This window comes from Protopterus annectens, chromosome 11.part0 (genome assembly GCF_019279795.1).
Source record: "Protopterus annectens isolate FY-2018-M chromosome 11.part0, PAN1.0, whole genome shotgun sequence".
NCBI classification, from domain to species: Eukaryota; Metazoa; Chordata; order Ceratodontiformes; family Protopteridae; genus Protopterus; species Protopterus annectens.
This window is the reverse complement of record NC_056745.1, coordinates 306751439-306765171: the sequence shown is the minus strand read 5'-3', so window position 1 is coordinate 306765171 and position 13733 is coordinate 306751439. Positions and strand designations below refer to the sequence as shown.

Genomic DNA, 13733 nt, shown 5'->3' with positions numbered 1-13733 from the left:
CTGGCTGGTGGTAGTGAATCTACCTTATAGTCTGGGCCAAGGGAACAGAACTAGTAAATCTGTGCCAGCCTTTCCCTGGTGTGTCTGTGTGTGAAAATCAAATCTCAAAGAGTGTGCATGTCAGCTACTTGCAGCATGGACACAGAGCACTGGTTTCACAGAGTGGGTGGTGGAGGACTTGGCTTGGAACACTCAGCTGAGGTCTCAACTCTACAGCTGTGCCAGTGGGGAGTCAGGGCCTGGAGAGAGAGAAAGTTAGAAACTTGGATTCCGAATTAAGTGTGTTCCCTGTGTACTCTTGAAGGAAATTGTGCTTAGTGCAGAGAGATGCATCTGGAAATACTGTGTGTATCTATTTTTGTTCCAGGTGAAAGTCCCTCTCAGATGTCAGTGGTAAGGATTAAGGCTCCTGGATTACTGGCCCAGAGAAGGGACATCACATGGCTCATGGGATGTTACCCGAAGCTGGTTACTGGTAGCATGGATAAACATCTTGTTCTATACTACCAGTCTAAAATTTCCCAGATGAACTTGGTGTAAACTGAAGCATTTTATTTCAGCAATGACTTACAAATTCTATAGAGAAGACAAAATGTCACTGGTGAGTTTTATGAATTAACATTAACACTTCTTCCCTCATCTTGGGTTCTATTATTGACATTCAATACAAGAGTGATCACTCAGAAGTACAGTTGTTAAATATTAAACTGAGAGTCAAACAGTGATGACTGAAGTTCCTTAAACTGTTTTTTATTGTGGGGGGGATTGCCTACATGTATTCCAAAACCCACACCCCTAATACTTAAATATACTGAATGCTTTAACTCAGAGAAAAGTGAATTTAAGGTAATGCAGTCTCATCTTCAATGTTTAAACAGAAATCTAGAAAATCAAACATTTGTGTATTTGTATCATTTACAAAACATTGTAAGAAACTTCTCTGTGTGGAAGATTTTCAGTCCATATATCTCTAGTTAATCACTGTATATTAATCAGATCAGACAATAGTAGTAGAAGTAGCAAGCTTAAACTCGTCTTAAGTAAAAAAAAAAAAAAAATATATATATATATATATATATATATATATATATATATATATATATATATATATAAAATTGTGCAGAATTACTAAGTATTCGAAAATAATCCAAGCAAGGCAGGCAGTCTGTTTCCAGTCAAAAATCCTTTATTAAGTACAAGTTTCTTACACTATTTTGTTTTTGGACCCACTATACTTGTTTAGTGGGTTGTTTTGAGACTTCGGGGATACCAAGGAGATTTCCTGGTGTTTTTTTTTGTTTTTTTATTTGTATCATTTACAAATGATCTGCAAAAATGACTGGCCCTCAGCTTCCCAGTTACATCATTTCATTCCTTCCTCATTCAAAAGCTTTGTATTCTTATTATTCCTCACTGGTGTTCTGTTTTTTTTTTTTTTTTTTTTTTTCAAGTTTCATTTCCCTACCCTTGCAATAACTTTGCAAAATGTTATTTTAACACACATATTTTCATCTTCATGCAGAAACATTAAGAAATACAGCATGACTTATGTTTTTAATTTCACATTAATTTTCATTTAACCAGAAATGTTTGATGATGAGGGTCTGCTTAGAGTAATGTTATCTAAATTTTTTGACAATGCAGTCTTTTGTACAGATTACTAAAAATGACTACTTCAGGTAACTGCCTAATAGGAATGCCATCTAAATGCACAGTTTTGTTTAACAAAAATATAATATATTAAAGTACCACCACGTGAATATTTTGCTGAGGGTCACAGTATTTGTTGGAGCAAAAATGTCAGCAGTCTAGAACTAATTACAGGAAATATGAAGAACAAGAAATACATTTGCAGCAAAGCTTTGCGTTTTTAGTCCACATGGGTAAAGCTTTCATATACATTTATATGTTCTTTAACTCTGCCACAGGCATGCTGGTATGCAGCAGATACAACCCAAGCAATGAGTGGCATATGCAGACTTTTGAGCAGTGTGTGAGCACTGAAAGTAGCTCAATGTGCAAATATAGTAAAGGGCAACTCCACACTGCAATGCTTATCAGATCTATTCCAAGCACTTGTGTACTATCCCACCACACTCCTCCTTTTCCTATCCCTTACTCTAATGCTCTTACATTCCATGTCAATCAAATCTGAAAAAATCTTTGTAATTGAAAAATCAACTACATTTAGCCCAGTCTTTGAAAAGTAAACAGATAGCTTCTCTAGCATATCAGCCAGCCTATTTGAGTCATATATCATACTATTTCCAAAATATAAAATTTCACAAGCCTGTCTTCAACCTAAACTATTGCTCCTCTCAAAACTAAAACTAATAACAAAACCTACTCACATTAGCAACTATTTCTCCCACTACTCCGATTTATCTCAATATGGAGACATCCACCCTAACCCAGGACCCACTTCTATTTCCATCTCTATTCAAACTCTTCACCCTAAAACACTATTTTTTGTTACACTAAATCTATGGAGTATTTTTAAGAAAGTAACAGAGTTCCACAAATGGTTATCACAACACTCCCCAGACATACTTGCAGTCATAGAAACATGGCTAAAGCCACACATCCAAGACACTAAACTGCTCCCACTAGGCTTTAACATAATAAGCACTGATAGAAGTCAAAAGAAGCAGGAGGGGGTGACCTTAATTTATCCTAGCTCATGCACAATACTTCCCTACTCCAAGCCCTTTCCTAAGTTCGGTAATGCTGAAAATCCTCATGGCCTTCTCGAAAATTAATAAAACTAAACAACTATGTATTACAGTCTTGTACATTCCCTCTGGTTATAGTATTTCAATACTAGAACAGATTCTATCCTGGATGTCACAAAATATATCCAACAAAATAACTATCATGGGTGATGTCAATGTCAATTAGCAAAACTTAATCTCTGACATCCCAGCAAATAACATAAACCTTTATGGGTATGCACAACTCATTACAACACCAACTAGAATTCAGAAAAACAACAACATAGGATCTATCCTGGACTGGATCTTGGTCAGAGATCCAAATAAATATTCTAACTCTGGTACTCTCCCTGATATTTTAAGTGACCACTTACCTGCATATACTTACAGGACAACCACCCAATTTCCAAAAAAACATAATTAGAAAACCTCCTGTAATTTATCTAACTTTAATCAGCAACCCTTTATTACCATACTGAAATCCTTAAACTGATCCATACTAAAAACATTACACTTAGATGATACAGTCAGCCACTTTAACAAATTATGTCTTGTCACCCTTAAAAGCCTAGCTCTCCTTCAAACTAAAAGAACTAGAATCAGTCATGCACCATGGCTAACTCCACAAAAAATGTACTAGTAATCAGAAGGAGGGAATAGCAAAATAATAAAAATGATTTGAACCTACAAAACTGCAGACAATTACTCAACTGAGCAAAAACATTACTAAATAATGATAAGAAACAGTTCTTTTCACTAAAACTATCCAACCTCAAAAACAACCCAGAAAAGTTTTGGAGTACCATCTCATCACTAGTCTCCCCAGGGGCAAAGCAAAACCCAAATCCAGCCAGAGATAAATCCCCATCCCAAATTGCAGAAATGTCTAACACCCATTTTATAAAAAGTATAGCTAGCTTAGTCATAGATCCTAGTAAGCCAATCAGTCCTATATCCACAAATAATTGCAACCCACCTCTCTCTCTCTCAAATGCCCTTCAAACAAACCACAATCTCTTCCCCCAACAAAAATATTTCTACACACACAGACTTTCAACTTCCATTTCTCTCTCTGCAACCAGTGCCCACTAACTATATATACAAACTACTACACAAATTAAAACCTTGTTCTCCTTCTGATGAGAACCTCCTTTCAGAATAGCTGAAACTTGTAGCTGATGCTATTGCATACCTGGTTAGTATTCTCATCAACAGATCCATCATAGAATCCTATGGCCCCTCCCTCTGGAAAAGATCAACCATAACCCCTTCACACAAAGGAGGGAAACCTAATGAATTAACTAACTACTGACCCATTGCCATCCTATCTTCTCTTTCCAAACGTTTAGAAAAATGCGGACATAACTCCTTCACCACCTTATCCAAAACAAGTAACTTATAACCACCCAACACGCCTTCAGACCTGCACATAGTACAACAACTGCACTAATCTCCTTCATGGATGCAATTAACAAAGCATGAGAATCTGGCCAAGTTACCTCAGCAATATTTCTTGATCTTTCTAAGGCCTTTGACACAGTCTCACACCCCAAACTCTTACAGCAACTTTCTTCTCTAGGTCTTTCACTACCCTCTCAATAGTGGTTTACCAGCTATTTATCTGACAGACAACAATGTGTAAAATGGCAAGGCTGTTTCTCACAATATCTAATTAACAAAACAGGAGTGCCACAAGGGTCCATTCTCAAACCTCTCCTCTTCAATACATTCATAATTAACGTTTACACTGATTTCCATCAAAGCTACTTAATCCAATATGCTGATGACTCTACCCTCATCTCCTCTTCTAATAACACAGGACACCTCAGGCAAATAACCCAAACTGCCTTCTCTTCCATTAAGACCTGACTCAGCAGTGCACAACTATTACTCAATCCCAATAAAACAAAGCTTGTCCTTTTTATACTTATCACTCTCTCAACTGACTTTAAGATATAGTCGCTAAATAATATAGAAATTTAAATGGTTTCACATGCCAAATTATTAGGTGTAACAATAGACAATAAACTTACCTTTGATTTACATATACACACTGCTATCAAGAAAACACACTACAAACTAGGGGTGCTTTACTGTCACAAAAACTTTATGGATACAGCCACCAGTACAACACTGGCCACAACCTACCTGCTCCTCTCTTTACTATATGGTGCCCCTATTTTAACCAACCTTCAGAATACACTAAAAAATAAGCTTGAGTCCTGCTATAATAAAATTGCTAAATTTGCTATAGGCGCATCTTATTACCAACACCACTGCACTGCTCTTACTGCACTTAACTGGCTTGAATTCCCACACCACCTAAACTACCTTCAACTAATAATCACTCACAAAATTATATATACACCTGAAAACTGTCCTGCCTTAAATTCAATGCTCCAAAGCTACATACCTACTAGGGCTCACCATTCTGAAGATAAGCAGCTATTAACTCTACATAGACCAAACAAAAATGCTGTGCAATGTCTATATTCCTATTCTGTTGTTAAACTATGGAATGCCTTACCTCTGGATATCAGAGCTATATCAACCCTCAAGAAATTTAAGTGCACACTAAAAAATGGGTTCCTATCAGAAGACCGAAGACACATTCTGTCGAATGTGTCTTGGTCGAACTGTAAATGTCGAAAACACAAAATGACAAGTGGCTTTTAAGCAAATTCTTTCCCTGGGAAAGAAGTCACTTGGCCACTTCCGTCACTTAAAAAACTCTGTTCTGGTAGTTTGCTCATTTATGTTTTTGCTGTTTTGGGTTAGTTATAACAGCATTCGATCTTTTGATCATTCGCTGTTGTAACATAGACCCTAAAAAATGTCCTTCTCAAGTCACATATCTGCCATTGCTCCAAACATAACTAATTCTCACTTCCACTTCCCCCTTATATTCTCCTTTTTCTACCTGTATCTATATTATCTCTCCTCCACCTCTCACCTTTACTACTTCAGTTATCCTTCTTCCACAATCTCCCCTCAAGTCTCTATTCATCCACTTTTATTTTGACTATAACGCCCATCTCTATTAATATTCCCTTTCTTCCCCTTCTTATGTAACCCCTCTACCTTTCCTTCCCCTTCTTCCTTAATCTCTCCTATAGTCAACTTCCTTTATCTTTATATTTAGCACCTCTTCAACTAATATTAACCTTCCTACTCAGCAAATAACTCCCTGTTTTGAATAATGTTCCTACTTTCAAATTCATTTACCACCCTTTGTTCAAATCTTAAACTTCACTCTTTTATTTTACTTTTACCCCCTCCGCTTATCATTACCACACCCAGTACTGACTTTAACCTTTTCTTTTCTCCATTAGAACATATTTGTCAATATCCCAATAATTCATTTATATAACCTTACCAGCTATACAAACATTTATTGTGTAACTTCATACTGGTGTAACTATGCCTCTCGTGAAAAATACAGTCTGCCATATCCTACTGAACTTTCTTTGTAAAATGTATATCTGCATGTTCTTTGTATAACACCTGCATTCTATATATGCTTGTAAAGTCTCTCATATATAAATGTCGGTATACAGTTTTTTTTTATTTTATTTATTTTTTGCTGGATTCACCCATATACCTGCTCTTGTTAATACTTAGTGGGATAATGGCTAATTTTCTTTGTAAAATACCTGCATGTTAGTTATGCTTGTAATGCCTCTCATGTATAAATTTATGTATACAGCTTTTTTTATTTCACTTGTATACTGCCTTTTGTTTTACTCTTGTTGTTAATTGTATGCTAAATGTCATTTTTTCACATATCTTACATTTTGCATTGGAGGTTTTTTTCCCTGGGCCTCCGCTGTAAAAGGATTTCTTACCCAGGTTGACTTTCCTGGTTACCAATTGTCACATAACTAAAATAAAATAAAATAAAATAAAAAATAGTTCAGTAAAAAAGAAAGCATTGCAGTCCTCTTTTCTTCTGACACCCCATTTAAAGGCGTCTTCAGTCTGCCACTGTCATAAATGAAAGTAGAAACAATGTGTGTGATTTTCTGGATACAGTCTGTATCACATTATAAGGACACAAAAAGCCTTGCCAGAATGAAAAAGATAAAGTGTAAAAAATATCACATCAGCATGGCATTTACCTTCCATAACATTTGGGGTATGACATATTGTAAGATAATACTAGCTGCACAGAGAAATGCTGACACATTATTATTACATAAATGATTAAGCTTTGATAAGTAATATATTTCTTAGAGTGTTAGAGTTTTCATTTAATGGTTCTGTTATGCACTGTAAATAATAAATCTCCAAGACCCTAATCTGTGAAATACTGACCAATGTTTTAATTTAGCATGGGAAGCTTATATGAGAAAAACATTCTTCACTACAAAGCACTGCCTTTTTCTGTTTGTGAATTCTGCGTTTTTGTATGGTTAGCTTTGTCATCTAGTCTGGTAACAGTTTCTTTGATGAGTGCTAATTCCACCTCAGCATTTTCAACATTCTCCATATTTGCTGACCCAAACTGTTTGCTTAAAAAGATGAGAAAGATGATGCATGGAATATGAGAAATTGCATTTATTCCTGCATTTAAACCAACATAAATGTACCTGTAAAAGAAAAATATATATCAGTTATATTGTATTATACACTGCAAAGATGTAAACTAAATGAAACAGCAAATTAGTGTCCTATTTGAACATTACACTTAGGATGTTATTTCCCAATAACTCCTACTGGAACATTTTGTACCACAGAGCAATACAAGACTCCAATAATTTCTGCAGTAAATAAAAGAAAAATTATCTTACCACTGAAGCATTCCCTTAATAATGCTGTGTCTACTTATTAACTACTAAGAAAGAGACTTAAAAACTTGCACTGTTTCTTTTCCTGTTATGTGGTCACTAGGCAGAAGGAAACTGCACTTTTAGACATAACTGGAAAACAAAAAAAAATGAAAGTATACAATTGCTTTGGCTGTGTAGTTCAAATAACACCTTGCACAGGAGGGAGCCATGGTTTAGCTTTACTCCAGCTTGTCCTGACAGCTCATAGTCAAAGGCTTTGGCCTCAGGATCAAATGTGACCAGCTGGGGGTAAATCTTTCAATGACACTCATCTATGCAAAGTATTATTTCTATAATAACTAACAGGAAGGAACAGTTGTGTCATCAAAACACAATAAGCCAGGTTGGGTACTGGCTTTGAACTCAATGCATACAGAATATTCAAAGCTAAGGGCAGTTATTCATAGTCATTTAGCTTAAACACAGGAGGTATGTGCACAGGCTGCGAACAAGAGCTTAGGTGCAGTTCAGGGCTAGTAGCTGTGCTTTGGCACAACTGTTAGTACCAGTCTGAGAAAAAAGCTATGCAAATGAAGGAATAATTAGATGCAGATGAGGAAAGTGTGAAAAATATGTGATTATCTTATGCAAATAAAGGGTTTTCTCAGCTTTATGCAACACATAGTTGCTTTTTAATAGTCAAGTGTGTCTCGTGCAGCTGGGTTATGAAAAGTGAATCTGTGCCTTTTCTATTTACTTTGCAATCCTCAAAGATGCTTGCTTTTGCTGCCATTCTGTCTGTCTGTCTGTCTGTGAGATGCTGGTTTCAGTAATATCAAGTTCTAGTGCACTAAATGGTGCTCACCAACCTAGGAGAAGAAGATACAGGCAAATGATGATTACTCATCTCAACTTTGCTACACATGAATAATTGGACAGCAATTTAATATTGGCTTTGGTGAGTTTGTATGCCCCACCAACAGGAAATAGGGGAATGCATGCTCTTCCTATATAAGTGGACCTGCCAGAGACAAACTGGGGACACATTGGGTATCTCACAGCTGTCTGTCTTGAGAATGCTTCAGCAGTTCTTCAACATACTCTTGGCAAAAATGGATCAGTATATCTAGTTTTCAGTGTCATTGTAAGACCAAGGCAGAACCATGCATGTCTTCTACAGACTGGCACACTTTCCTGAGGTGCTTGTTATGATATTTTGCATCCATGTTGCTGTCAGGGCCCCATCTGGACCACAGGGAAGAGAGAAATTCCAGAACAGGAAGGGCTACTATTCAATCAACTGACAGGTAGTATGTAATGCATGTGGGTGCATCACCAACATGTCATCCCAGTATCTTGGCAGTGCCAGTAATACTTGTATTTGGCACACAAGCTCAATGTGCCACCTCCTCCAGCATGGTAGAATTTCACACGGTCACTTAGTTGGTAAGTGCAAAACTATTTTATTGTTGCTAACCATAGTTATTTCTGTATCTATAGAGTGGCATAGTTAGTAATGAATAATCAGCCATTGTTTTGTTATCGATCCTCTCCCTGTTTTGTTTTTCAGGAGGCCCAGGCCACCCTATCAAACTTTGGATAATGGCACCAGTCTGTAACCCCTCCCTGGGATTTGCTAAGGAGTGCTTTAACACCACTTGTTCTAGACATGGATAGTCATTGAACACATGTTAAGCCTGCTCAAAGCATGTTTCCCTTGTCTGGATGAGTCGGGGGGGGGGGGGCCTTCAGTGTGAGCCAGCTACTGCGTGCAGGATATTTACCAGCTGTTGTATTCTGCACAACATGCTCATGCATCAGTCTGGTGCAAATCTGCCACAGCAAGTAACAGATAGTGGCAGTGCAGCTCCAGCCATCATTTGTCCCACCTTTGATGATATTAGGCCAATACTATGCTGTCAATATGCAGACTATTACAAGCGTAACCAATAACCATATGTCAGAATCCAACCCAGTACCTTGCATCTTTGAGGTAAAAAACTTTACCATTATGTCAACCCCTCCCCTGATACTGATGGTGGGCATTCAATGCAAACAGCACAGCAATCCATCAGGCAGACTTCTGTAAGGTACATGCACAGCAGAGATGACATCTAGACCACAAGTATGAGCCATGACATTAACTATGTAAGAGTGAGAAGTTACACAGATAATACTTGATGCATGCAATGTCACTTGTGGGTTATGCTGAGTAGTAGATAGTCCACTTAACACTGTAAAGCAAACATTTTTCCTTATATCATACAAGTACTAGTATACTGATAGAATTTGATTCAGCTGTAGAAAAGCAAGTGTTATGAAAACTGTTTAGGGTTATACTGTGTGTTTCACTGTAGTGTTACTTACTGATCTGGAATGTACTGATAGAAAATGTTATTTGCTTTTCAATAGTGAAATCTGTCATTGTTGCCAGTGCCAGATCCAGAACTAGGTGACCTAGGCAGCAACCTAGGGCCTTGTGATGGTGGTTTTGGTGGTGGTGGTGGTGTTAGTGGTGGTGGGAGCTGTGGCAACATTAATTTAATTAAAAAAAAAGAAGTAAGTCGTATTGCCGCATGTCCACTTACTTACTTGTTTCCTTCTTCTCAGTGGTTTAGCAGTGCAGCATTATTTTAAAAATTTGTTTTGAATCCAGCCAATCTGAACAAATGTGCATGCATACAGCAATCTAGCCAATGAGTGTTGCAAACAGATACATGGAGTAAGTGTGAGATTTGATTTAGCAAGGCAATGGATTTTATTCACTACTGGATGGACATACCATATAATTTGCAGTGAGTGTGTGTGTGTGTGTGTGTGTGTGTGTGTGTGTGTGTGTGTGTGTGTGTGTGTGTGTGTGTGTGTGTCTGTGTGTGTGTGTGTGTGTGTGTGTGTGTGTGTGTGTGTGTGTGTGTGTGTGTGCGTGCGTGTGTGTGTGTGTGTGTGTGTGTGTGTGTGTGTGTGTGTGTGTGTGTGTGTGTGTACAAAATTCCCTAGTTAGAGAGGGCATGGCAATTTATTTAAATGAACAGCTCCAAATCTTCTCCCTTCTTTATATGTAGCAAGACCCTTATTCCTCTACAACAACAGCCAGTCCCTTTGGTAAATCACCGAGTAGTTGGTTGAAATGTTCTGAAAGGGTACTTTTGTCATTATTGGTTCATACATTTTGTTTTATTTATTGGAAAAAATGTTTAAACCTACAAATTTAAAATGTACTCTAGCAAATGCCACTGTAGTAAACAAGAAATAACTAAACAATCAGGAAGGTGAATCAAAGAACACATGCTTTTATGCATAGTCCTAAAAATGTATACAGGGGGCTCATGGTTTGGAAATAGCCAGGGGCTGAAAGGTACACTTAATCTGCCACTGGCCAGGTGCATTTTCAATGTGTGTGTATGAGTTTTAAAGAATTTTCAATGAATGTGAGCTTCATGGGAAAATAAAAGTTTACTGTTGCTCATGCTAAGTCTGTTTTCAATGTGCAGCTCTTTTATTTTGTGTAGCATATGGCCATCAGTGCTTGTGCTATAAAGTTTGATAGCAGTGTTACTGGTGTAACAGGTTGCACACTTACCTTTGGTGCAGAAGAGTCTGAGGTCTACTCCTACACCAAGTAGATGGATTGCTGACAGTGCAATGTAGCATAATTGGAGTGCTGCACTCCTGACTGTGTTGTCCTTCAGATGAGATATTAAACTGAGGCCCCATTTGCCTGAGTTGGTGGTAGCTTAGGTGGATGTAACAGATTCCACAGCAGCTATCAAAAATAGTACAGTAAGTTTCCTCTATAATTTGCATTGAAGCACATGAGTGTAAATGCTATCATTGGTGTAACTGTCTTTGAGCAGCTGTGGAAGAGCTGTGCTTTATTCATACATGAGCATAAGCAGCGTGAGAGCCTTGGCCTCACTGGGAGATGCTTGTGCTTGCCCAATATGTTTATACATTCCTATACCTTTCTGCACACAGCCTGTACCTGCTCAGGGTACAGGGGACTAAACAGGGAAATGTCACACCATAATGGGTGTGATTCATAGACTAGTTGTCTCAGCTTCCTACCTCTATATATCATTCTGTACCTGGACCTCATACCTCTGAATGTAAAAAAAAAAAAATCAAAATATTGACCTTTAAAAATCATAGCAGATGGCTGACAAGTGGAGTACCTCCAACTAAACAGTGATGAGGACCCCCAAACAATACCTGAGCTTAAAACAATGACTCTGTAACACTATAGCAAACAGCTTTACATAACTTCCTTGCTCAGTAACAGCTTAGAGTGCCAGCTTTTAGGGCTTTTGGCTGTACTGCACTGAATGGACCATTAGCACAGTGCAGCTAGTAATACTGCAGTTACCCAAACTATTGTTCCATTTTTGTAGTTGCTCTTTGATATTGGTCAGCTGGATGGACTAAAAGCACAGTTTAGATAGAAAAATGGATCAAAACTAAAGAAGCCTGTACTTTTGTTGCATTTTTCAAGTTACACTGTCTAATAAGTCAGCTAAATGGATCAATACCAAAATGCAACTAGGAAATGTGGACCAGTGGCACAGCTGCCTGCATTACTGGTCTGTTTTTTAGCTGCACTGTACTTTTGGTTTGTTCAGTGGACCAACAGCACAGTGCAACTAGAAAAACAGACCAATAGCAATAGACAGATAGAAATCCACTGTATTTGTGGCTTATTTTTCTAGCAGCGCTGCACTTTTAGTCTGTTCATATGACCTATGCACAATGTGAAGCCCAAAGTAAGTCTGTTTATTCCTTTTGGACTTTGCTGAACTCCTCTCTCAATGGCTCTACACCTGAGTCAATGAAAGAGCAGAAATAGGAGCTCTCATAGGGAAAACTGGAGTAGTAGAACAGAGATTAATACACAGGCTGAAAGTAGAACCCTCCACTGAATGGGGAACAATTGAAAGGTATGCTGGAGGTTAAGGCAATGGAATCCATTAAAGCCCAAGATATTACCCAAGCTGGTCTGAGAAAGAGACCATGGTACTCCTCTACCTGCTGCAGGAGTTGTACCTGTGGAAGTCTGACAAGGCCAGAGTAGACTGTGCTTGGAAAAAAAAAACAGCTGTATGACAGAAACTGGTGGATCATCTCACTTCAGTGATGGTGATCCCCTGTGCAGTGGAGAAGTGTTGCACAAGGACGATGCCCTTCAAAGGAAGGATCGGCTGGCTGGGAGGTGCAAGACCAATTCTTACATAATAAAAGTGTATATATATATATATATATATATATATATATATATATATATATATATATATATATATATTAGGAAAACAGCATCCACAAAAGTGTGAATATTAAAGCAGCAGTATACATGCACTGAACAGCCTTGGTGCATGCAAAAGCTAAAAAAAAAAAAAAAAAAAAAAAAAAAACATAAAAACAATGTTTGTTGCAGGGGGCAAGCTGCCCTGCACCTACCCACATAAGCCCCTTGTTAATTATTTATGCTAACTTTGAGATCACACAAAAGCAGGTAAAGGGAATATTCCCAAACCTCAAGAATTGTGCAGTTTTGCACACCTGTCAACCATCTGTTTATTCGACCAAAATCATACACTTATGTGTGTGTCTTTAAATTATGCACTATTACTTCTTTATAGCTTACACAAAGTAGTGAATATTTTATAACAGGCTCAGAGAGGATCTCAGACATTGTACAAGTTGGGTAGTGTTAACATAGCACATTCATATTTGAATTACTTGCAGAGCAAATGTTTATTTGCTGTATCTGTTATAAATTGCAGTTTAAACAGGTGGTTTCATTCTATTGATGGTATTACTTGTGCTGGATTAACATGCTCATAACTCAGTTTGCTGCTGAAATGTTTAGTCAGAAATGTATTTTAAAATGTATTAGTTATATAGTGCAGTATCATATAAAATGTTATTGATATTGTACTGAGGATTTCCAGAACTTTCCTCAAGGTCTACAGATGCTACAGACAGAGGCACCACGTCCATCAAGGATTAAGTGATAGTTGCAGAAATTTAGCAAGATACATGGTATTCATTACCTTTGCATTAATGCAAACTGTAATGGTTTAGGCTCTTATTAATGAAATAAAATAATAACAAAGGCATCATTTGCAGTATCACACAAGTAGTGGCAATGTTAAGCATACTGTACATGTTATGAAAAGAACATTAATTGCAATAATTCCAAAACAGCACCAGCATGACTCTGCCTTTACTGAAATTGACTATTTGCTGAGGTTGCCTATAG

General features: G+C 37.5%; 1 protein-coding gene across 1 annotated transcript in view; it reads right to left on the bottom strand.

Annotated features, from left to right (window-relative positions):
* Positions 1 to 7011: 7011 nt before the first annotated feature.
* LOC122815360 (solute carrier organic anion transporter family member 1C1-like) overlaps positions 7012 to 13733 on the bottom strand; it is a 536466-nt gene continuing 529744 nt past the window's right edge. The window contains exon 15 of the mRNA XM_044087815.1: positions 7012 to 7300. Within this exon, the coding sequence (XP_043943750.1) occupies positions 7075 to 7300 (226 nt within the window). The 3' untranslated portion in view covers positions 7012 to 7074. The remainder of the gene's footprint in view (positions 7301 to 13733) is intronic.